At 55.0% G+C, this 25,657-nt stretch overlaps 1 protein-coding gene across 1 annotated transcript in view; it reads right to left on the bottom strand.

Moving 5' to 3' along the window:
• The window catches only part of LOC132823549 (soluble guanylate cyclase 88E-like), a 187,781-nt gene that overhangs the window by 74,637 nt on the left and 87,487 nt on the right, over positions 1 to 25,657 (bottom strand). Inside the window, exons 8-9 of the mRNA XM_060837493.1 lie at positions 17,600 to 17,616; positions 16,589 to 16,696 (exon numbers count right to left, since the gene is read on the bottom strand). Of these exons, the coding sequence (XP_060693476.1) occupies positions 16,589 to 16,696; positions 17,600 to 17,616 (125 nt within the window). The remainder of the gene's footprint in view (positions 1 to 16,588; positions 16,697 to 17,599; positions 17,617 to 25,657) is intronic.

The following is a 25,657-nucleotide window of genomic DNA, read 5'->3' as shown; positions in this document are numbered from 1 at the left end:
TGCCCTCTGTCCCTGATCCGTGCTCACTGTCCCTGATCCGTGCTCTCTGTCCCTGATCCATGCAAACTGTCCCTGACGCCTGCTCTCTTTCCTGACCCCTGCCTCTGTCCCTAATCTGTGCTCACTGTCCCTGACCCCTGCACTCTGTCCCTGAACCCTGCTCTCTATCCTTGACCCCGGGCACTGTCCCTGATCCCTGCCCTCTGTCCCTGACCCTACTCTCTGTTCCTGACCCCTGCCCTCTTTCCCTGACCCCTGCCTTCCGTCCCTGACCCATGCTCATTGCCACCTGCTCACCGTTCCTGACTGCTGCTCACTGTTTCTGACCCCTGCTTACTGCCTCCTGCTCACTGTCCCTGAGCCTGCTCACTCTCCCTGACCCCTGCTCCCTGTCCCTGCTCACTGTCCCCTGATCACTGTCCCTGACCCCTGCTCACTGCCCCCTGCTCACTGTCCCTGACTCCTGCTCTCAGTCCCTGACCCCTGCTCTCTGTCCCTGTCCCTGCTTCACTGTCCCTGAAACCTGCACCCTGTCTCTGAACCCTGCTTCCTGTCCCAGACCCCTGCCCTCTGTTCCTGACCCCTGCTCTCTGTCCCTGATCCGTGCTCACTGTCCCTGACCCCTGCTCTCTGTCCCTGATCCGTGCTCACTGTCCCTGACCCCTGCTCTCTGTCCCTGATCCGTGCAAACTGTCCCTGACCCCTGCTCTCTGTCCCTGACCCCTGCCTCTGTCCCTAATCTGTGCTCACTGTCCCTGACCCCTGCATCTGTCCCTGAACCTGCTCTCTATCCCTGACCCCTGGGCACTGTCCCTGACCCCTGCCCTCTGTCCCCTGCTAACTGTCCCTGACCCCTGCTCTCTGCCCCTGAACCGTGCAAACTGTCCCTGACCCCTGCCTCTGTCCCTAATCTGTGCTCACTGTCCCTGACCCCTGCACTCTGTCCCTGAACCCTGCTGTCTCTCACCGACCTCTGGGCACTGTCCCTGATCCCTGCCCTCTGTCCCTGACCCATGCTCACTGCCCCCTGCTCACTGTTCCTGACCCATGCACTCGTCCCAGACCCCTGCTCTCTGCCGCTGAACCCGGCCCCCTTTCTCTGACCCCTGCTCACTCTCCCTGACTCCTACTCACTGCCCCCTGCTCACTGTCCCAGACCCCTGCTCACTCTCCCTGACTCCTGCTCACTGTCCCTGACCCCTGCTTAGTATCCCGGACTCCTGCACACTGTTCCTGACCCCTGCATTCTGTCCCTGTCCCTGCACACTGTCCCTGACCCCAGCTTACTGTTCCTGACCCCTGCACTCTGGTCCCTGATCCCTGCTCTCTGTCCATGACCCCTGGTCACTGTCTCTGATCCCTGCTCTCTGTTCCTGACCCCTGACCTCTGCCCCTGATCCGTGCTCACTGTCCCAGAACCCTGTTTTCTGTCCCTGTCCCTGCGCACTGCCCCCTGACCGTTGCTCACTGTCCCTGACCCCTGCTCTCAGTCCCTGACCCCAGCACTCAGTCCCTGACCCCTGGCCACTGTCCCTGACCACTGCCCTCTGTTCCTGACCCCTGCTCTCTGTCCCTGTTCCTCTTCACTGTCCCTGACCCCTACTTCACTGTCCCTGAACCCTGGTCTCTGTCCCAGACCCCTGCTTTCTGTCCCTGACCCCTGCTCTCTGTCCCTGATCCGTGCAAACTGTCCCTGACCCCTGCCTCTGTCCCTAATCTGTGCTCACTGTCCCTGACCCCTGCCCTCTGTCCCAGACCCCTGCTCTCTTTCCCTGACCCCAGGGCACTGTCCCTGACCCCTACTCACTGCCCTCTGCTCATTGTTCCTGACCCCTGCTCACTGCTCCCTGCTCACTGTCTCTGACCCCTGCTCTCTGCCCCTGATCCGTGCAAACTGTCCCTGACCCCTGCCTCTGTCCCTAATCTGTGCTCACTGTCCCTGACCCCTGCACACTGTCCCTGATCACTGCTCACTGCCCCCTGACCCTTGCTCACTGTCCCTGATCCCTGCTCTCTGTCCCTGCTCTCTGTCCATGGTTCCTGGTCACTGTCCCTGATCCCTGCTCTCTGCCCCATATCCCTGCTTACTGTCCCTGATCCCCGCTCACTGTCCCTGACCCCTGGTCACTGTCCCTGATCCATGCTCTCGGTCCCTGTCCCTGCTCACTGTCCCTGACCCCTGCTTAGTATCCCAGACCCCTGCACACTGTCCCTGATCCCTGCTCTCTGTCCATGACCTCGGTCACTGTCTCTGATCCCTGCTCTCTGTCCCTGATCCCTGCTCTCCACCCCTGAACCCTGGTCACTGTCCCTGATCCCTACCCTCTCTACCTGATCCCTGCTCTCTGTCCCTGACCCCTGTTCTCTGTCCCTGACCCCTGCTCTCTGTCCCTGATCTGTGCTCACTGTACCTGACCCCTGCCCTCTGTCCTTGTCCCTGCTCACTGCCCCGTGACCCCCGCTCACTGTCTCTGAGCCTGCTCACTGTCCCTGACCCCTGCTCACTGTCCCTGACCCCTGCTCTCTATCCCTGACCCTGCTCACTGCCCCGACCCCTGCTCTCCGTCCCTGACACCTGTATACTGTGAGAAAGTGAGGACTGCAGTTGCTGGAGATCACTGTTCCTGACTCCTGCTCTCTGTCCCTGACCCCTGCCCTCTGTCCCTGACCCCTGCTCACTCTCCCTGACCCATGCTCACTGTCCCCTGCTAACTGTCCCTGACTCCTGCTCACTGTCCCTGACCCATGCTCAGTGTCCCCTGTTCACTGTTCCTGACCCCTGCTCTCTATCCCTGACCCCAGCTCTCTATCCCTGACACCGGTCACTGTCCCTGACCCCTGCCCTCTGTTCCTGATCACTGGTCACTGACCCTGACCCCTGCACACTGTCCCTGATTCCTGCCCTCTGATCCTGACCCCTGCTCACTGTCCCTGACCTATGCTCACTGCCCCTTGCTCACTGTTCATGATCCCTGCTCACTGTCCCTGAACCTGCTCACAGTCCCTGACCCCAACTCACTGTCCCTGACCCCTGCCCTCTGTTCCTGATCACTGGTCACTGACCCTGACCCCTGCACACTGTCCCTGATTCCTGCCCTCTGATCCTGACCCCTGCTCACTGTCCCTGACCTATGCTCACTGCCCCTTGCTCACTGTTCATGATCCCTGCTCACTGTCCCTGAACCTGCTCACAGTCCCTGACCCCAACTCACTGTCTCTGACCCCTGCCCTCTATTCCTGATCCCTGGTCACTGACCCTGACCCCTGCACACTGTCCCTGATCCCTGCTCTCTATCCCTGAACCCTGGTCACGGTCCCTGATCCCAGCTTAGTGTCCAGGACTCCTGCACACTGTCCTTGATCTCTGCTCTCTGTCCCTAACCCATGCCCTCTGGCCCTGATCTGTGCTCACTGTCCCATACCCCTGTTCTCTGTCCCTGTCCCTGCTCACTGCCCCCTGACCCTTGCTCACTGTCCATGACTCCTGGTCACTGTCCCTGATCCCTGCTCTCTGCCCCTAATCCCTGCTTACTGTCCCTGATCCCTGCTCAGTGTCCCTGACCCCTGGTCACTGTCCCTGCTCCATGCTCTCGGTCCCTGTCCCTGCTCACTGCCCCTGACCCCTGCTTAGTATCCCAGACCCCTGCACACTGTCCCTGACGCCTGCACTCTCTCCCTGATCCCTGCTCTCCGTCCATGACCTCGGTCACTGTCTCTGATCCCTGCTCACTGTCCCTGACCCTGCCCTCTGTCCCAGACCCCTGCTCTCCTCCGCTGACACCTGCGCTCAGTCCCTGATCCCTGCACTGTGTCCCTGACCCCTGCTCTCTGTCCCTGACCGCAGCCCTCTTTCCCTGACCCCTGCCCACTGTCCCTGACCCATGCTCACTGCCCCCTGCACACTGTTCCTGACCGCTGTTCACTGTTTCTGACCCCAGCTTACTGCCCCCGCTCACTGTGCCTGAGCCTGCTCACTCTCCCTGACCCCTGCTCCCTGTCCCTGTCCCTGCTCACTGCCCCCTGATCACTGTCCTTGACCCTGCTCGCTGCCCCTGACCCCTACTCACTGTCCCTGATCCCTGCTCACTGTCTCTGCCCCCTGATCACTGTCCCTGACCCTGCTCACTGTCCCTGACCCCTACTCACTGTCCCCGATCCCTGCTCACTGTCCCAGACCCCTGCTCTCTGTCCCTGACCCCTGCCTCTGTCCCTGATCTGTGCTCACTGTCCCTGACCCCTGCTCTCTATCCCTGACCCCTGGGCACTGACCCTGATCCCTGCTCACTGTCTCTGATCCCTGCCCTCTGTCCTTGACCCTACTCTCTGTTCCTGACCCCTGTCCTCTGTCCCTGACCCCTGCCCTCTGTCCCTGACCCATGCTAACTGTTCCCTGCTCACCGTTCCTGACCCTGCTCACTGTTTCTGACCCCTGCTCACTGCCCCTGATCACTGTCCCTGACCCCTGCTCTCTGTCCCTGATCCCAGCTCACTGTCCCTAACCCCTGCTTAGTGTCCCTGACCCCTGCACACTTTCCCTGACTCCTGGTCACTGTCCCTGATTCCTGCTCTCTGCCCCTGACCCCTGCTTACTGTCCCTGATCCCTGGTCACTGTTCTTGTCCCTGCTCACTGTCCATGATCCCAGCTTAGTGTCCTGGACCCCTCCACACTGTCCCTGATCTCTGCTCTCTGTCCATGACCCCTGGTCACTGTCTCTGATCCCTGCTCTCTGTCCCTAACCCATGCCCTCTGTCCCTGATCCGTGCTCACTGTCCCAGACCCCTGTACTCTGTCCCTGTCCCTGCTCACTGTCCCCTGACCCTTGCTCACTGTCCATGATCCCTGCTCTCTGTCCCTGCTCTCTGTCCATGGCTCCTGGTCACTGTCCCTGATCCCTGCTCTCTGCCCCTAATCCCTGCTTACTGTCCCTGATCCCTGCTCACTGTCCCTGACCCCTGTTCACTGTCCCTGATCCATGCTCTCGGTCCCTGTCCCTGCTCACTGTCCCTGACCCCTGCTTAGTATCCCAGACCCCTGCACACTGTCCCTGACGCCTGCACTCTCTTCCTGATCCCTGCTCTCCGTCCATGACCTCGGTCACTGTCACTGATCCCTGCTTTCTGTCCCTGATCTCTGCTCTCTATCCCTGAACCCTGGTCACTGTCTCTGATCCCTGCCCTCTCTACCTGATCCCTGCTCTCTGTCCCTGACCCCTGTTCTCTGTCCCTGATCTGTGCTCACTGTACCTGACCCCTGCCCTCTGTCCTTGTCCCTGCTCACTGCCCCGTGATCCCCGCTCACTGTCTCTGAGCCTGCTCACTGTCCCTGACCCCTGCTCACTGTCCCTGACCCCTGCTCTCTATCCCTGACCCTGCTCACTGCCCCTGACCCCTGCTCTCCGTCCCTGACACCTGTATACTGTGAGAAAGTGAGGACTGCAGTTGCTGGAGATCACTGTTCCTGACTCCTGCTCTCTGTCCCTGACCCCTGCCCTCTGTCCCTGACCCCTGCTCACTCTCCCTGACCCATGCTCACTGTCCCCTGCTAACTGTCCCTGACTCCTGCTCACTGTCCCTGACCCATGCTCAGTGTCCCCTGTTCACTGTTCCTGACCCCTGCTCTCTATCCCTGACCCCAGCTCTCTATCCCTGACCCCGGTCACTGTCCCTGACCCCTGCCCTCTGTTCCTGATCACTGGTCACTGACCCTGACCTATGCTCACTGCCCCTTGCTCACTCTTCATGATCCCTGCTCACTGCCCCCTGCTCACTGTCCCTGAGCCTGCTCACAGTCCCTGACCCCAACTCACTGTCTCTGACCCCTGCCCTCTATTCCTGATCCCTGGTCACTGACCCTGACCCCTGCACACTGTCCCTGATCCCTGCTCTCTATCCCTGAACCCTGGTCACTGTCCCTGATCCCTGCCCTCTCTACCTGATCCCTGCTCTCTGTCCCTGACCCCTGCCCACTGTCCCTGACCCCTGTTCTCTGTCCCTGACCCCTGCTCACTGTCCCTGACCCCTGCTTACTGTCCCTGACCCTTGCACTCTGTTCCTGATCCCTGCTCTCTGTCCCTGACCCCTGCTCACTGTCTCTGACCCCTGCTCTCTGTCCCGATCCCTACTCACTGCCCCCTGACCCTTGCTCACGTCCCTGACCCCTGCTCTCTGTCCCTGACCCTGACCCCTGCTTACTGTGAGAAAGTGAGCACTGCAGATGTTGGAGATCACTGTTCCTGACCCCTGCTCTCTGTCCCTAACCGCTGCTCATTGTCCTTGACCCCTGCTCACTGTTCCTGACCCTTGCTCTCTGTCCCTAACCGTTGCTCACTGTCCCTGACCCCTGCTCACTGTCCATTTCTCACTGTCCCTGATCCGTGCTCACTGTCCCTGACCCCTGCTCTCTGTCCCTGATCCGTGCAAACTGTCCCTGACCCCTGCTCTCTGTCCCTGACCCCTGCCTCTGTCCCTAATCTGTGCTCACTGTCCCTGACCACTGCATCTGTCCCTGAACCTGCTCTCTATCCCTGACCCCTGGGCACTGTCCCTGACCCCTGCCCTCTGTCCCCTGCTAACTGTCCCTGACCCCTGCTCTCTGCCCCTGAACCGTGCAAACTGTCCCTGACCCCTGCCTCTGTCCCTAATCTGTGCTCACTGTCCCTGACCCCTGCACTCTGTCCCTGAACCCTGCTGTCTCTCACCGACCTCTGGGCACTGTCCCTGATCCCTGCCCTCTGTCCCTGACCCATGCTCGCTGCCCCCTGCTCACTGTTCCTGACCCATGCACTCGTCCCAGACCCCTGCTCTCTGCCGCTGAACCCGGCCCCCTTTCTCTGACCCCTGCTCACTCTCCCTGACTCCTACTCACTGCCCCCTGCTCACTGTCCCAGACCCCTGCTCACTCTCCCTGACTCCTGCTCTCTGTCCCTGACCCCTGCTCTCTGTCCCTGTTCCTGCTTCACTGTCCCTGACCCCTGCTTCACTGTCCCTGAACCCTGCACCCTGTCCCTGAACCCTGCTCTCTGTCCCTGACCCCTGCCCTCTGTTCCTGACCCCTGCCCTTTGTCTCTGATCCGTGCAAACTGTCCCTGACCCCTGCTCTCTGTCTCTGACCCCTGCACTCTGTCCCTAATTTGTGCTCACCGTCCCTGACCCCTGCACTCTGTCCCTGACCCCTGCTCTCTGTCCCTGATCCCTGCTCACTCTCCCTGACCCCTGCTCACTGTCCTGATTCATGCTCTCTGTCCCTGTCCCTGCTCACTGTCCCTGACCCCTGCTTAGTATCCCGGACTCCTGCACACTGTTCCTGACCCCTGCATTCTGTCCCTGTCCCTGCACACTGTCCCTGACCCCAGCTTACTGTTCCTGACCCCTGCACTCTGGTCCCTGATCCCTGCTCTCTGTCCATGACCCCTGGTCACTGTCTCTGATCCCTGCTCTCTGTTCCTGACCCCTGACCTCTGCCCCTGATCCGTGCTCACTGTCCCAGAACCCTGTTTTCTGTCCCTGTCCCTGCGCACTGCCCCCTGACCGTTGCTCACTGTCCCTGACCCCTGCTCTCAGTCCCTGACCCCAGCACTCAGTCCCTGACCCCTGGCCACTGTCCCTGACCACTGCCCTCTGTTCCTGACCCCTGCTCTCTGTCCCTGTTCCTCTTCACTGTCCCTGACCCCTACTTCACTGTCCCTGAACCCTGGTCTCTGTCCCAGACCCCTGCTTTCTGTCCCTGACCCCTGCTCTCTGTCCCTGATCCGTGCAAACTGTCCCTGACCCCTGCCTCTGTCCCTAATCTGTGCTCACTGTCCCTGACCCCTGCCCTCTGTCCCAGACCCCTGCTCTCTTTCCCTGACCCCAGGGCACTGTCCCTGACCCCTACTCACTGCCCTCTGCTCATTGTTCCTGACCCCTGCTCACTGCTCCCTGCTCACTGTCTCTGACCCCTGCTCTCTGCCCCTGATCCGTGCAAACTGTCCCTGACCCCTGCCTCTGTCCCTAATCTGTGCTCACTGTCCCTGACCCCTGCACACTGTCCCTGATCACTGCTCACTGCCCCCTGACCCTTGCTCACTGTCCCTGATCCCTGCTCTCTGTCCCTGCTCTCTGTCCATGGCTCCTGGTCACTGTCCCTGATCCCTGCTCTCTGCCCCATATCCCTGCTTACTGTCCCTGATCCCCGCTCACTGTCCCTGACCCCTGGTCACTGTCCCTGATCCATGCTCTCGGTCCCTGTCCCTGCTCACTGTCCCTGACCCCTGCTTAGTATCCCAGACCCCTGCACACTGTCCCTGATCCCTGCTCTCTGTCCATGACCTCGGTCACTGTCTCTGATCCCTGCTCTCTGTCCCTGATCCCTGCTCTCCACCCCTGAACCCTGGTCACTGTCCCTGATCCCTACCCTCTCTACCTGATCCCTGCTCTCTGTCCCTGACCCCTGTTCTCTGTCCCTGACCCCTGCTCTCTGTCCCTGATCTGTGCTCACTGTACCTGACCCCTGCCCTCTGTCCTTGTCCCTGCTCACTGCCCCGTGACCCCCGCTCACTGTCTCTGAGCCTGCTCACTGTCCCTGACCCCTGCTCACTGTCCCTGACCCCTGCTCTCTATCCCTGACCCTGCTCACTGCCCCGACCCCTGCTCTCCGTCCCTGACACCTGTATACTGTGAGAAAGTGAGGACTGCAGTTGCTGGAGATCACTGTTCCTGACCCCTGCTCTCTGTCCCTGATCCCTGCTCACTCTCCCTGACCCCTGCTCACTGTCCTGATCCATGCTGTCTGTCCCTGTCCCTGCTCACTGTCCCTGACCCCTGCTTAGTATCCCGGACTCCTGCACACTGTTCCTGACCCCTGCATTCTGTCCCTGTCCCTGCTCACTGTCCCTGACCCCAGCTTACTGTTCCTGACCCCTGCACTCTGTCCCTGATTCCTGCTCTCTGTCCATGACCCCTGGTCACTGTCTCTGATCCCTGCTCTCTGTCCCTGACACCTGACCTCTGCCCCTGATCCGTGCTCACTGTCCCAGAACCCTGTTTTCTGTCCCTGCGCACTGCCCCCTGACCCTTGCTCACTGTCCCTGACCCCTGCTCACTGTCCCTGACCCCAGCACTCAGTCCCTAACCCCTGGCCACTGTCCCTGACCACTGCCCTCTGTTCCTGATCCCTGCTCTCTGTCCCTGTTCCTCTTCACTGTCCCTGACCCCTACTTCACTGTCCCTGAACCCTGTCCCTGAACCCTGCTCTCTGTCCCAGACCCCTGCTTTCTGTTCCTGACACCTGCCCTCTGTCCCTGATCCATGTAAACTATCCCTGACCCCTGCTTCTGTCCCTTATCTGTGCTCACCGTCCCTGACCCGTGCACTCTGTCCCTGAACCCTGCTCTCTGTCCATGACCCTTGGGCACTGTCCCTGATCCCTGCCCACTGTCCCTGACCCATGCTCACTGCCCCCAGCTCACTGTTCCTGACCGCTGCTCACTGTTTCTGACCCCAGCTTACTGCCCCCTGCTCACTGTCCCTGAGCCTGCTCACTGCCCCCTGATCACTGTCCCTGACCCTGCTCGCTGCCCCTGACCCCTACTCACTGTCCCTGATCCCTGCTCACTGTCCCTGCCCCCTGATCACTGTCCCTGACCCTGCTCACTGTCCCTGACCCCTACTCACTATCCCGGATCCCTGCTCACTGTCCCAGACCCCTGCTCTCTGTCCCTGATCCCTGCTCTCTGTCCCTAATCTGTGCTCACTGTCCCTGACCCCTGCTCTCTGTCCTTGACCCCTGGGCACTGTCCTTGACCCTCCTGTCTGTTCCTGACCCCTGCCCTCTGTCCCTGACCCCTACCCTCTGTCCCTGACCCATGCTCACTGCCCCCTGCTCACCGTTCCTGACTGCTGCTCACTGTTTCTGACCCCTGCTCACTGCCCTCTGATCACTGTCCCTGACCCTGCTCACGGTCCCTGACCCCTGCTCTCTGTCCCTGAACCTGCTCACTTTCCCTGATCCCTACTCTCTGTCCCTGATCCCAGCTCACTGTCCCTGACCCCTGCTTAGTGTCCCTGACCCCTGCACTCTGTCCCTGATTCCTGCTCTCTGTCCATGACCCCTGGTCACAGTCCCTGATCCCTGCTCTCTGCCCCAGACCACAGCCTACTGTCCCTGATCCCTGGTCACTGTCCCTGATCCCTGGTTACTGTCCCTGATCCCTGGTCACTGTCCTTGTCCCTGCTCATGGTCCCTGATCCCAGCTTAGTGTCCAGGACCCCTGCACACTGTCCCTGATCACTGCTCACTGCCCCCTGACCCTTGCTCACTGTCCCTGATCCCTGCTCTCTGTCCCTGCTCTCTGTCCATGGCTCCTGGTCACTGTCCCTGATCCCTGCTCTCTGCCCCATATCCCTGCTTACTGTCCCTGATCCCCGCTCACTGTCCCTGACCCCTGGTCACTGTCCCTGATCCATGCTCTCGGTCCCTGTCCCTGCTCACTGTCCCTGACCCCTGCTTAGTATCCCAGACCCCTGCACACTGTCCCTGATCCCTGCTCTCTGTCCATGACCTCGGTCACTGTCTCTGATCCCTGCTCTCTGTCCCTGATCCCAGCTCTCTATCCCTGAACCCTGGTCACTGTCCCTGATCCCTACCCTCTCTACCTGATCCCTGCTCTCTGTCCCTGACCCCTGTTCTCTGTCCCTGACCCCTGCTCTCTGTCCCTGATCTGTGCTCACTGTACCTGACCCCTGCCCTCTGTCCTTGTCCCTGCTCACTGCCCCGTGACCCCCGCTCACTGTCTCTGAGCCTGCTCACTGTCCCTGACCCCTGCTCACTGTCCCTGACCCCTGCTCTCTATCCCTGACCCTGCTCACTGCCCCGACCCCTGCTCTCCGTCCCTGACACCTGTATACTGTGAGAAAGTGAGGACTGCAGTTGCTGGAGATCACTGTTCCTGACTCCTGCTCTCTGTCCCTGACCCCTGCCCTCTGTCCCTGACCCCTGCTCACTCTCCCTGACCCATGCTCACTGTCCCTGATCCCTGCTTACTGTCCCTGATCCCTGGTCACTGTCCCTGATCCCTGCTCACTGTCTCAGACACCTGCTCTCTGTCCCTGACCCCTGGGCACTGACCCTGATCCCTGCTCACTGTCTCTGATCCCTGCCCTCTGTCCTTGACCCTACTCTCTATTTCTGACCCCTGCCCTCTGTCCCTGACCCCTGCCCTCTGTCCCTGACCCATGCTAACTGCCCCCTGCTCACCGTTCCTGACACTGCTCAATGTTTCTGACCCCTGCTCACTGCCCCCTGATCACTGTCCCTGACCCTGCTCACTGACCCTGAGCCCTGCTCTCTGTCCCTGACCCTGCTCATTGTCCCTGACCCCTACTCTCTGTCCCTGATTCCAGCTCACTGTCCCTGATCCCAGCTTAGTGTCCTGGACCCCTGCACACTTTCCCTGACTCCTACACTCTGTCCCTGATTCCTGCTCTCTGTCCATGACCCCTGATCACAGTCCCTGATCCCTGCTCTCTGCCCCTGACCCCTGCTTACTGTCCCTGATCCCTGCTCACTGTCCCTGATCCCTGGTCACTGTCCCTGATCCCTGGTCACTGTTCTTGTCCCTGCTCACTGTCTCTGATCCCAGCTTAGTGTCCTGGACCCCTCCACACTGTCCCTGATCCCTGCTCTCTGTCCATGACCTCGGTCACTGTCTCTGATCCCTGCTCTCTGTCCCTGATCCCTGCTCTCTATCCCTGATCCCTGCTCTCTATCCCTGAACCCTGGTCACTGTCCCTGATCCCTGCTCTCTGTCCCTGACCTGTGCTCACTGTACCTGACCCCTGCCCTCTGTCCTTGTCCCTGCTCACTGCCCCGTGACCCCCACTCACTGTCTCTGAGCCTGCTCACTGTCCCTGACCCCTGCTCACTGTCCCTGACCCCTGCTCTCTATCCCTGACCCTGCTCACTGCCCCTGACCCCTGCTCTCCGTCCCTGACACCTGTATACTGTGAGAAAGTGAGGACTGCAGTTGCTGGAGATCACTGTTCCTGACTCCTGCTCTCTGTCCCTGACCCCAGCTCTCTATCCCTGACCCCGGTCACTGTCCCTGACCCCTGCCCTCTGTTCCTGATCACTGGTCACTGACCCTGACCCCTGCACACTGTCCCTGATTCCTGCCCTCTGATCCTGACCCCTGCTCACTGTCCCTGACCTATGCTCACTGCCCCTTGCTCACTGTTCATGATCCCTGCTCACTGTCCCTGACCCCAACTCACTGTCTCTGACCCCTGCCCTCTATTCCTGATCCCTGGTCACTGACCCTGACCCCTGCACACTGTCCCTGATCCCTGCTCTCTATCCCTGAACCCTGGTCACGGTCCCTGATCCCAGCTTAGTGTCCAGGACTCCTGCACACTGTCCTTGATCTCTGCTCTCTGTCCCTAACCCATGCCCTCTGGCCCTGATCTGTGCTCACTGTCCCATACCCCTGTTCTCTGTCCCTGTCCCTGCTCACTGCCCCCTGACCCTTGCTCACTGTCCATGACTCCTGGTCACTGTCCCTGATCCCTGCTCTCTGCCCCTGAACCCTGGTCACGGTCCCTGATCCCAGCTTAGTGTCCAGGACTCCTGCACACTGTCCTTGATCTCTGCTCTCTGTCCCTAACCCATGCCCTCTGGCCCTGATCTGTGCTCACTGTCCCATACCCCTGTTCTCTGTCCCTGTCCCTGCTCACTGTCCCTGACCCCTGTTCACTGTCCCTGATCCATGCTCTCGGTCCCTGTCCCTGCTCACTGTCCCTGACCCCTGCTTAGTATCCCAGACCCCTGCACACTGTCCCTGACGCCTGCACTCTCTTCCTGATCCCTGCTCTCCGTCCATGACCTCGGTCACTGTCACTGATCCCTGCTTTCTGTCCCTGATCTCTGCTCTCTATCCCTGAACCCTGGTCACTGTCTCTGATCCCTGCCCTCTCTACCTGATCCCTGCTCTCTGTCCCTGACCCCTGTTCTCTGTCCCTGATCTGTGCTCACTGTACCTGACCCCTGCCCTCTGTCCTTGTCCCTGCTCACTGCCCCGTGATCCCCGCTCACTGTCTCTGAGCCTGCTCACTGTCCCTGACCCCTGCTCACTGTCCCTGACCCCTGCTCTCTATCCCTGACCCTGCTCACTGCCCCTGACCCCTGCTCTCCGTCCCTGACACCTGTATACTGTGAGAAAGTGAGGACTGCAGTTGCTGGAGATCACTGTTCCTGACTCCTGCTCTCTGTCCCTGACCCCTGCCCTCTGTCCCTGACCCCTGCTCACTCTCCCTGACCCATGCTCACTGTCCCCTGCTAACTGTCCCTGACTCCTGCTCACTGTCCCTGACCCATGCTCAGTGTCCCCTGTTCACTGTTCCTGACCCCTGCTCTCTATCCCTGACCCCAGCTCTCTATCCCTGACCCCGGTCACTGTCCCTGACCCCTGCCCTCTGTTCCTGATCACTGGTCACTGACCCTGACCCCTGCACACTGTCCTTGATTCCTGCCCTCTGATCCTGACCCCTGCTCACTGTCCCTGACCTATGCTCACTGCCCCTTGCTCACTGTTCATGATCCCTGCTCACTGCCCCCTGCTCACTGTCCCTGAGCCTGCTCACAGTCCCTGACCCCAACTCACTGTCTCTGACCCCTGCCCTCTATTCCTGATCCCTGGTCACTGACCCTGACCCCTGCACACTGTCCCTGATCCCTGCTCTCTATCCCTGAACCCTGGTCACTGTCCCTGATCCCTGCCCTCTCTACCTGATCCCTGCTCTCTGTCCCTGACCCCTGCCCACTGTCCCTGACCCCTGTTCTCTGTCCCTGACCCCTGCTCACTGTCCCTGACCCCTGCTTACTGTCCCTGACCCTTGCACTCTGTTCCTGATCCCTGCTCTCTGTCCCTGACCCCTGCTCACTGTCTCTGACCCCTGCTCTCTGTCCCGATCCCTACTCACTGCCCCCTGACCCTTGCTCACGTCCCTGACCCCTGCTCTCTGTCCCTGACCCTGACCCCTGCTTACTGTGAGAAAGTGAGCACTGCAGATGTTGGAGATCACTGTTCCTGACCCCTGCTCTCTGTCCCTAACCGCTGCTCATTGTCCTTGACCCCTGCTCACTGTTCCTGACCCTTGCTCTCTGTCCCTAACCGTTGCTCACTGTCCCTGACCCCTGCTCACTGTCCATTTCTCACTGTCCCTGATCCCTGCTCTCTGTCCCTGACCTTGCTCACTGTTCCTGACCCCTGCTCTCTATCCCTGAGCCCTGCTCGCTGCCCCGTGACCCCTGCACACTGTCCCTGACCCCGGTCACTGTCCCTGATCCCTGCTCTCTGTCTCTGACCCCTGCCTCCTGTTCCTGATCCCTGCTCACTGTTCCTGACCCCTGCTCTCTGTCCCTGACCCCTGCTCACTGTCCCCTGCTTACTGTCCCTGACCCCTGCTCTCTGTCCCTGACCCTGCTCACTGTTCCTGACCCCTGCTCACTGTCTCTGACCCCTGCCCTTTGTTCCGGAACCCCGCCCTCTGTCCCTGATCTGTGCTCACTGTCCCTGACCCCTGTTCTCTGTATCTGACCCTTGCTTACTGTTCCTGACCCCTGCACTCTGTCCCTGAACCCTGCCCTCTGTTCCTGATGCCTGTTCTCTGTCCCAGACCCCTACTCTCTGTCGTTGACCTATGCCCTCTGTCGCTGATCCCTGACCTCTGTCCCAGCTTCGTGCTCACTGTCCCTGACCCCTGCTCACTGCCCCCTTACCTCTACTCACTGTCCCTGACCCATGCTCTCTGTCTTTGTCCCTGGTCACTGTCCCTGATCCTTGCTCACTGTCTCTGACCCCTGCCCTCTGTCCCTGAGCCCTGCTCACTGCCCTCTGACCCCTGGTCACTGTCCCTGATCCCTGCTCTCTGTCCCAGACCCCGGCCCTCTGTCCCAGACCCATGTTCACTGCCGCCTGCTAACTGTCCCTGGCCCCTGCTCACTGTTCCTGACCCCTGGTCCCTGTCCCTGATCCTTCCTCCATGTCTCTGATTACTGCCATCTGTCCCTGACCCTGCTCTCTGTCCCTGACCCCTGCCCTCTGTCCCTGACCCCTGCTCTCTGTCCCTGACCCCTTGTCACTGTCCCTGATCCCTGCTGTCTCTGATTCCAGCCCTCTGTCCCTGATCCCTGCTCTCTGTCCCTGACCCCTTGTCACTGTCCCTGACCCCTGCCCTCTGTCCCTGACCCCTGCTCTCTGTCCCTGACCCCTGCCCTCTGTCCCTGACCCCTGCTCTCTGTCTCTGATCCCTGCCCTCTGTCCCTGACCCTGCTCTCTGTCCCTGATCCCTGTTCTCTGTCCCTGACTCCTGGTCAGTGACCCTGACCCCTGCACTCCGTCCCTGATCCCTGCCCCTGACCCCTGCAGTCTGTCCCTGATCCTTGCTTTCCCTCTCTGATCCCTGCCCTCTATCCCTGACCCTGCCCTCTGTCCCTGATCCCTGCTCTCTGTCCCTGACCCCTGCCCTCTGTCCCTGATCCCTGCTCTCTGTCCCTGATCCCTGCTCTCTGTCCCGGATCCCTGCCCTCTGTCCCGGATCCCTGCCCTCTGTCCCGGATCCCTGCCCTCTGTTCCTGACCCTTGCTCACTGTCCATGACCGCTGCTCTCTGTCCCTGACCCCTGCTTACTGCCCCTGACCCCTATAACCTGTCCCTGATCTCTGCTGTCTGTCCCTGACCCCTGGTCACTGTCCCTGATCTCTGCCCTCTGTCTCTGAACCCTGCCCTCCGTCTCTGATGAAGGGCTTTTACCCAAAATGTCGATTTTGATGCTCCTCGGTTGCTGCCTGAACTGCTGTGCTCTTCCAGCACCACCAATCCAAAATCTTGCTATCTGCCCTGGATCCCTGCTCTATGTCTCTGATCCCTGCCCTCTGTCCCTGACCCTGCTCTCTGTCCCTGATCCCTGCTCTCTGCCCTGACCCCTGCCCTATGTCCCTGACCCCTGCCCTATGTCCCTGATCCCTGCCCTCTGTCCCATGATCCCTGCTCACTGCCCCCTGCTCACTGTTCCTGACCCCTGCTCACTGTCCCTGAGCCCTGCTCTCTGTCCCTGCTCATTGCCCCCTGACCCCTGCTCACTGTCCCCTGACCCCTGCTCTCTGTCCCTGACCCTTGCTCACTGTCCCTGAGCCCTGCTCTCTGTCCCTGCACACTGCCCCCTGACCCCTGCTCATTGTCCCTGACCCTGCTCACCTCCTGACCCCTGCTCACTGCCTCCTTAACCCTGCTCACTGTCCCTGACCCTGTTCACCGACCCCTGATCCCTGCTCATCGCCCCCTGACCCCACTCACCATGCTCCAACCTCTGGCTCATTCCCCTGACCTCCCGCACTCTGCCTCCCATCACCCCCTCCATGCTCACCCATCATCAAATCCCCATCCCTTGTCACTCCCTTAATGTTGCCTTCATCAGCTTGCTGCCCCGCCATCACTTGCTCAGTCCCTCAATCCCTGGTCACCTCTTCCCCTACCCCTCCACCTGGTCGCAGCCACGCTTTCCTTTTGGTGACTAGCCCCATCAGCAGCTCCCCTTTATCGCTCCGCTTCTTACACTGGAGTGCCCAGGAAGATGATCGATTCCCACTCTGACATGAATCGCATCTGCCCCTTCAGCCTGAGGCAGCGGCTGCCATCCCCACAGCTCTCCAGTGTATTGGAACTGTTCCCATCTGCAATAGCACAGAAAGACACACACAAACACATATACTGTTCAGGCACTGTTTCCTGCACAATCCTTGTTTGACATTCCCCATCTAGATCATGTTATCTTGTGGTGACCATACTTCATACAGCAAGGAGAATGGGAGGGTCTTGGAGACAGTGCAGAGGGAAGAGACAGAATGGATCCAAGAAGGAGGGAGATGAGCTCCAGGGTGATCCCAGGGAGAAGCTGGGATTGTGCTGAAGGCCGCTGGGGAGAATTAGATACATGGGGATGACGGGTTTCAATCAGATAGGCAGAGTGAATTAGCTGATTGTGTAAGAGCTAAAGGATGCAGATAAAATATTATGGGTACGTGGTAAAGGACAGGAAATGAGGAATCAGCAGAGCAGGTCAGGCTGCACCGAGAAGCAGGACCCTTCATCGGGACTGAAACGTTTTCTTTCCTGCTCCTTGGATGCTGCCTGACCTGCTATGCTTTTTCCAGCACGACACATCATTGACTCTGACCCTGTAGTACCTGTAGTCCTCACTATCTCCCAGGGTATGAGGAATTACTGTTTACACAGTGAATGGAAATGATGTGGAATTCACTGCTTCCAAAAGGAATGAAACAGTAGACAATGTATAATTGTCCCAAATTTGTTCTGACTGCAGAGTTGTTGCCTCTTTCTTTATAACATAACCTTTACTAACAAATGATCTCTGCCCATATTTTCTTCTTTCTCCCACTTGACTTGGAGTCACCGCAATGCTAGTCTGTACCCTTCTCCATCTCTACCTGTCAATTCCCTATTTCTTCTCTGAACCCACTGTTTATCTCTCCTGCATCTTTCCAACTGATCGTAGCATCTCCTCGTTTCCTGCTTCCTGGTGATTCCATTTCCATCACTTTCTCACCACACCATCTCCCCTCTCTTTCTCTCTCTGTCTCACATTCTCTGTGCAAGAGATTTCAATGACCATCTCAATCTCCTCAAAATTGTGTACTCACTGATGTGGAGGTTCCTGATTTTGTCCTTTCTCCTCACTGGAGACATCCTTCTCAGTGTCTATATCTCATCTTGATTGAGTCGCTACTTCTCTCTTTTCAATGTTGCCCAGGTTTCTGCACAAGGTCACTCTCGACACTGTGAAGATTCTTCCTCTCATCATTAATTTTCAAACAGCACTGTACTTCCTCAGATCTCTCCAACCATAGCTGATCCCTTGTTACATTCCCTCACTTGCCTCTCTGCCGCCATTGCAGCTAAGTCATTGAAGTTATGCACTTTCTCCAAGTCTTCACCCAGTATCTATACACCTTCACAATGATCCTCTTCATCAGACTCTGACTGACAGTCTGAAAGATTGGATCTTAGATCTTCATACCTCAAGGTGTCCAAATTTTCCCTGACAATCCCATCATTCCTGCAATGCAACTATCTGCAAACCTCACCAGTCATGGCAACTCCTGTCTCATTCACTCAGAATATCCAGGGAGAGGAAGGGGAAGAAAACTGAAGAGGAAGGCTTCACTCTTCTGACAAGTTTACCTTATTTTCGCTTTGCACCACTTCCTTTTCAAATGCCCCTGAACATGCTCACCTGGGTACACCACTGCATTATCAACAGTACAATTGGCAAAATTTATTCATTTTTGTTGGAATATGTTGCTTTTGGAAGCCCTTCTTTCCCCTGCTGATAGAAATGAATTTCCTCTCTGAAAGGCCTCTATCATCTAATTACTACTTTGTCACTTTTGGAGAGGTACACCCAAAAGTTGTTGGGGAGAAATTTCTGGGATTTTGACCCAGCAACAGTGATGGAATGGCGACACATTTCCAAGTGTGTGTCTTGGAGGGGAACTTGCAGGTGGTGGTGTTCCCATGTATCTGCTGCCCTTGTCCTTCCCGATGGAAGTGGTTGTGGGTTTGGCAGGTGCTTTGAAGGAGCCTTAGTGAATTTGCACAGTGCATCTTGTGAATACCAAGATCAGCAAGGAAGGAAGGGTAAAGTAAGATTCTGTTCTTTGTCTTACTATGAAGGGTCAAGAGCTGGCAGTGAGGGCAGTGGGATGTTCCTCTTGTCAGATGTGGGTGATCAGGGAGCAGTCTAGTGTCCCTGATGACTGTGCTTGGTTCAGTTGGAGAGGCATTTGGATAGACCCAGGAGCATGTAGGGAGTAGAGAGTATGATATACACTGAGTGAAGTGATGTGGTCACTTAGGTTCAGACAAATGCATCAGTGACCACCAGGAGAGGCAGGCAGGTAGTCCAGGAGTCTCCTGTGGTTATTTCCCCCTCTAACAGGTATACCATTTTGGATACTGTTGGGGGCAGTACAATAGCATCAGCCAGGTCCGTGGCATCACAATTGGGTCTGCTGTAGACCAGGGTCAGGCAAAGTCCAAGCAAGCATTAGTAGTAGGGAACTCGTTAGTTAGGGACACAGACAGGAATTTCTGTGGCCACACTCGACACTTCAGGATAGTGTTGGGGACATCGCTGAGTGGTTCCATGAAATTCTTAAATGGAAGGAAACAGGTCATTGTACACAGTGGTACCAATGACATAGGTAGGAAAAGGATGAGATCCTGAAGAGGCAGAAGGACCTCAAGGGTAGTAATTTCTGGACTGCTTCTGGTGCCACATCTTTATGAGAGAAGGAATAGGAGGAGTTGGTGGATGAATAAATGGATTGAAGCTGTTGCAGGAAGCAAGGGTTCAGATTCTTGGATCATTGGGATCTCTTCTGGGGCAGAGATTATCTGTACAAGAAGGACAGGTTGCATTTGAACTGGAAGGGGATGAATATCCTGGTGGGGAGATTTGCTAGAGCCACTCTGGCGGGGGGAGTGGGGGGGTGGGATCCAAAGTACTCAGGAGATGAAAGAGAAGGCTGAGCACAGTCCAGACATTAATGAGGGCAAGAAAAAATAGTAAATTCAGTGTTGGAAATCCTAGTACTAGGCAGGTCAGGCCAGAGCATGGCCAGAAGCAAGGGGAGTCTGGGTTAAACTGCATTTATTTGAATGCAAAAGGCAAATAAACCAGTGTCATGGATGGGTACATGGGACTGGGATATTATAGCTGTTACAGAAACTTAGCTGAGAGAGGCACAGGACTGGCAGCTCAGTGTTTCAAGGTATATCTAGGAAGGATAGAAGGGGAAGCAAGAGAGATGGGGGAGTTGCCTTTCGAATGGGGAGAACATCACAGCAGTACTGAGAAAAGACAATCTTAGGGGTTTGTCCAGATGGGTACAAGCGAGGAATAAAAAGAGGAAAATCACTTTGATAGTCAACCAGAAATTGAGAAACCAACATGTGAGGAAACAGAGACATCTGCAAGAATAATTGGATTGTAATCGTAGAGGATTTTAACTTTCTTAACATTGGCTGGAATTGCCATAGTGTTAAGAGTTTGTATGGAGAGAGAGTTGTTCAGTGTGTTCAGGATGAATTTCTCATGCAGTGTGTTGATGGCCTACTAGAGAAGGGGCAAACCCTGACCCCACTCATGAGAAATAAGGTAGGGTAAGTAACGGACATGTTAGTGGGGCAGCACTTTGGCACCAGTGACCATAATTCCACTAGTTTTAAAATAGCTATGGAAAAGGATAGGTGAAGGTCCACAAGTTAAAGTTCTAAATTGGGGCAAGACCAGTTTTGATGGCCTTAGACAGGAACTTTCTACAGTTGATTATGGGAGGCATAGGGACATCTGATAAGTGGGAGGCTTCAGGAGTGAGTAAATGAGGGTCAGGGCTGTTTAGAGTGAAGGGTAAGACTGGCAGGAATGGGGAACCCTGGATGACCAGAGATATTGAGGCCCTGGTCTTGAAAAAGAAGGAGGCATGTGACATGTATAGGTAGCTGGGATTGAGTGAACTCCATGAGGAGTATAGAGGGTGTTGGAATACACATAAGAGCGAAATCAGGAGGGCTAAAAGGAGACTCAAGATGACTTTGGCAGATAAGGTAAAGGAAAATCCAAAGAGATTCTACAAGTACATGAAGGGCAAAAGAGGAGGGAGAGAATAGAACCTCATAAAGAACAACATGGTCATCTACATGCAGAGCTATAAGAGGTGGGTGCGATCCTAAGTGATACTTCACGTCAGTATTTACCATTGAGAAACGTATGGATGCGAGGGAACTAGGGGAAATAAATAGTGACACTCTTGAAGAGTGTCTACATTACAGAAGAGGAGGTGCTAGAAGTCTTAAAATGCAAAAAGGTAGATAAATCCCTGGGACCTGATGAAGTGTTCTCCAGGACTTTGTGGAAGGCTAAGGAGGAGATTGCGTAGCGCCGATTAGAGATATTTGCATCATCAACAGCCAGAGGTGAATTGCTCGAAGATTGGAGGGAGGATAATGTCCTGCCATTATATAAGAAAGAACATAGAACATAGAACAATACAGCCGAACATTTGTCCTAGCTTAAGCACCTATCCATGTACCTATCCAATTGCATCTTAAAGGTCACCAATGATTCTGACTCTGCCACTCCCATGGGCAGCGCACTCCATGCCCCCACCACTCTCTGGGTAAAGAACCCCTGACATTCCCCCTATACCTTCCACCCTTCACCTTAAATTTATGTCCCCTTGTAACACTCTGTTGTACCCGGACAGTCTCTGACTGTCTACTCTATCTATTCGCCTGATCATCTTATAAACCTCTATCAAGTCACTCCTCAGCCTTCGCCATTCCAATGAGAAAAGGCCTAGCACTCTCAACCTATCCTCGTACGACCTATTCTCCATTCCAGGCAACATCCTGGTAAATCTCCTCTGCACCCTCTCCAAAGCTTCCACATCTTTCCTAAAATGAAGCGGCCAGAACTGCACACAGTACTCCAAATGTGGCCTTACCAAGGTCCTTTACAGCTGCAACATCATCTCACGACTCTTGAATTCAATCCCTCTGCTAATGAACGCTAATACACCATAGACCTTCTTACAAGCTCTATTCACCTGAGTGGCAACTTTCAAAGATCTATGAACATAGACCCCAAGATCCCTCTGCTCCTCCACCTTACTAAGAACCCTACCGTTAACCCTGTATTCCGCATTCTTATTTGTCCTTCCAAAATGGATAATCTCACACTCGACAGGGTTGAAAGCCATCTGCCACTCCTCAACCCAGCTCTGCATCATATCTAAGTCCCTTTGCAGCTGACAACAGCCCTCCTCACTATCCACAACTCCACCAATCTTTGTATCATCTGCAAATTTACTGACCCACCCTTCGACTCCCTCTTCCAAGTCATTAATTAAAATTACAAACAGCAGAGGACCCAGAACTGATCCCTGCAGAACTCCATTTGTAACTGGGCTCCAGGCTGAATATTTACCATCTACCACCACTCTCTGACTTCAACGGTTTAGCCAATTCTCTATCCAACTGGCCAAACTTCCCACTATCCCATGTCTCCTGACTTTCCACATAAGCCTGCCATGGGGAACCTTATCAAATGCCTTACTAAAATCCATGTACACTACATCCACTGCTCTACCCTCATCCACATGCTTGGTCACCTCCTCAAAGAATTCATTAAGACTTGTAAGGCAAGACCTATTCTCACAAATCCGTGCTGGCTGTCCCTAATCAAGCAGTGTCATTCCAGAAACTCATAAATCGTATCCCTCAGTACCCTTTCCATTACTTTGCCTACCACCGAAGTAACACTAACTGGCCTGTAATTCCCGGGGTTATCCCTATTCCCTTTTTTGAACAGGGGCACAACATTCGCCACTCTCCAGTCCCCTGGCACCACTCCCATTGACAGTGAAGACGAAAAGATCATTGCCAATGGTTTTGTAATTTCCTCTCTTGCTTCCCACATAATCCTAGGATATATCCCGTCAAGCCCGGGGGACTTGTCTATCCCTAAGTTTTTCAAAATGCCCAACACACCTTCCTTCCTAACAAAGTGCTGCAGGGAATTGCCTGGGAACTCCAAACCAATGAGCCTAATGTCTGTGTTGGGTAAGTTGTTACAGGGGATTCTGAGAGACAGGATCTACAGGCATTTAGAGAGGCAAGGACTCAATTGTGATAGTCAGCATGGTTTTTGAAAGAGGTTTTTTGATTGAGGTTTTTGAAAGAAAGTAGTTGAAGGTAGTGCAGTAGACATTATCTACATTGACTTTAGCAAGGCCTTTAACAAGGTACCGCATGGTAGGTTGTTGAGTAATGTTAAACCTCACTGGATCCAGGGAGAGCTAACCTTGGATACAAAATTGGCTTGATGGTAGAAGACGGAGGGGATGGTACAGAGTTGTATTTCAGAACGGAGGCCTGTGACCAGCAGTGTGCCACAGGAATTGGTGCTGAGTCCATTGTTACTCATCATTTACATAAATGATTTTGATGAGAAATTAGGCGTTATGGTTAGTAAGATTAGATTAGATTAGACTTACAGTGTGGAAACAGGCCCTTCGGCCCAACAAGTCCACACCGACCCGCCGAAGCGCAACCCACCCATACCCCTACATTTACCCCTTACCTAACACTACGGGCAATTTAGCTTGGCCAATTCACCTGACCCGCACATCTTTGTGACTGTGGGAGGAAACTGGAGCACCCGGAGGAAACCCACGCAGACACGGGGAGAACGTGCAAACTCCGCACAGTCAGTTTGCGAAGGACACCGAGATTGGTGGTATAGTGCATAGTGAAGAAGTTTATCTGGGAATGCAGCAAGATCTTGATCAAGTGGGCCAGTGGGATATAAAATCGTGAGAGCCATACATAAGGTGGATAGTCAACAGCTTTTCCCCATGTTAGGGAAGTCTAACACTAGAGGGCATTAGGTTTAAGGTGAGAGTGGAGAGATGCATAAAGGGTCCAAAGGGGCAAATGTTTCATTGAGAGAGTAGTGAGTGTCTGGTACAGGTTCCCAGAGGTATTGGTGGAAGTGAGTACAATTTTGTAATTTGAGAAACGTTTAGACAGATACATGGATGGGATAGATATGGAGAGATATGGACCAAACAGGCAAATGGGACTAGTTTAAATTGTGAAAACTGGGCAGCATGCAGAGGTTGGGCTGAATGGCCTGTTTGCATGCTGTAGACCTCGATGACTATTGTAGATAGAACACAGACTGTTGCTACACAGCATCAGGATGGAGGGAGTGAATCTTAATGTAGTAACAATCACGCTTTGGTCTTGTTCCGAAATATCAGACCAAACCCCTGCTCCAACTCCAAACGGAATGAATCAATACTTCACATAATTTTGGGACTGTGTTGGAATACTCCCCACTTGCCTGGATGGGTGAAGGTCCAACAATACTCAAGAAGCTTCTTGAGTATGGTTGGACCTTCACCCATCCAGGCAAGTGGGGAGTATTCCAACACACTCCCAAAATTATGTGAAGTATTGATTCATTCCATTTGGAGTTGGAGCAGGGGTTTGGTCTGATATTTTGGAATGAGACCAAAACATCAGGAAAGTCAGAATTTAGCACTTTGTACTTGCCTCACGCTCTCACTGTCGTGGGAGTGTTTGATAGGGGCATTTGAGAGGGAGCGTTAGATCATAAGACAATAGCAGCAGAAATTAGGCCATCAGCCCATTGAGTCTGCTCCACAGTTCAAACATGGCTGATAAGTACTCTGCACTTAACCCCGTGCTATTCCTGTGCTGGGAGTATTTGATGGGGACAATGTAGGGGATGCTTTACTTACATTTTAAAAGAGTAGTGTCAGCTGTATCTCACCTGCCTATACCCAATACCTAGACAAAAGTGAGGACTGCAGATGTTGGAGATTAGAATCGAGAGCGTGGTGGTGGAAAAGCACAACAGGTCAGGCAGCATCCAAGGAGTAGGAGAATCGTGTTTCGGGTGAAAGCTCTTCATCAGGAATGAGGCCTCATTCCTGATGAAGGGCTTTTGTCCGAAACGTCGATTCTCCTGCTCCACAGATGCTGCCTGGCCTGCCGTTCTTTTCCAGCACCACACACTTGACTATTTCCAATACCTGCCAAACATTTCATGAGTGTTATGGGATGTTAATGTGAGGCAGTAATAGTTACCTTTATAGTCGTCGCCAACAATTGACTGGAAGGCCATGAGCAGCACACTTGCATCAGCAGCTCGAGGACCATTGTCATAATCAGCATCTTTCATGGAGAATGAGACAGTGTCAGTGAGAGAGTGACAGTGAATCACTCGGAGTGAGGCAGTTTCTGAGATTGAGAGAATGATGTTGACTAAGAATAAAGGGTTTAAGTGACCAAATGAGAGAGGAAAGTGAATGTCAAATTGAACATTTGGTTGATTGTGAGACCAGGATATGATTTGAACAGAATGAAAACAATTGGCAAGTCAAAAAATGAGAGACAGTGACAGAGTAACAAAAGAGTGACAGAGGTGATAGATAGGTGGAGTGATTCAGAATCACAGAGTAAGCAACACTGATACTGAATGACAGCATGTGAAAGATAGACAGTGAGAATGAGACAATAAATAATATGGATAGAGAGTGACAGATTAACAGACAAAGAGATAACTACATGAACTTGTACTCAGATGGATTGTCAGATTCACTGCCAGCCCCACACCCTACCATTGAACTCCAACTCAATCTCTCCTTTTCACTACCCACCAGCTAACCCTCATTTCCCCCTTCACTCTTATTTACTCTCATTCCCCCTCAATCATATTCCCACTTATTTTAATACACCCTCACTCTTACTCACTATTCACTCTCTTTCTGGTTACTCTCACTAACCCCTCAATGTTTCTCTTTGTTTCCTCTCAGCTTGTACTGTCCCCAATTGGCTCCACTCTCCTTTCACGCTGCCCTCGTTACTCACTTCTCTTCACTCTTCTCTTATTCACACTCTCCTCACACTGTTTCCATTATGCATACTCTTCTCACTCTATTCCTGGTTCAGTCCCTCCTCGTATTGTCTCTGTTGTACAGCCTCTTCTCATTCGACCCTCTGATTCCCTCCT

Source organism: Hemiscyllium ocellatum, chromosome 16, assembly GCF_020745735.1.
Source record: "Hemiscyllium ocellatum isolate sHemOce1 chromosome 16, sHemOce1.pat.X.cur, whole genome shotgun sequence".
NCBI classification, from domain to species: Eukaryota; Metazoa; Chordata; class Chondrichthyes; order Orectolobiformes; family Hemiscylliidae; genus Hemiscyllium; species Hemiscyllium ocellatum.
Note: the sequence above shows the minus strand (reverse complement) of the source record. Positions and strands in the feature narration are given on the sequence as shown.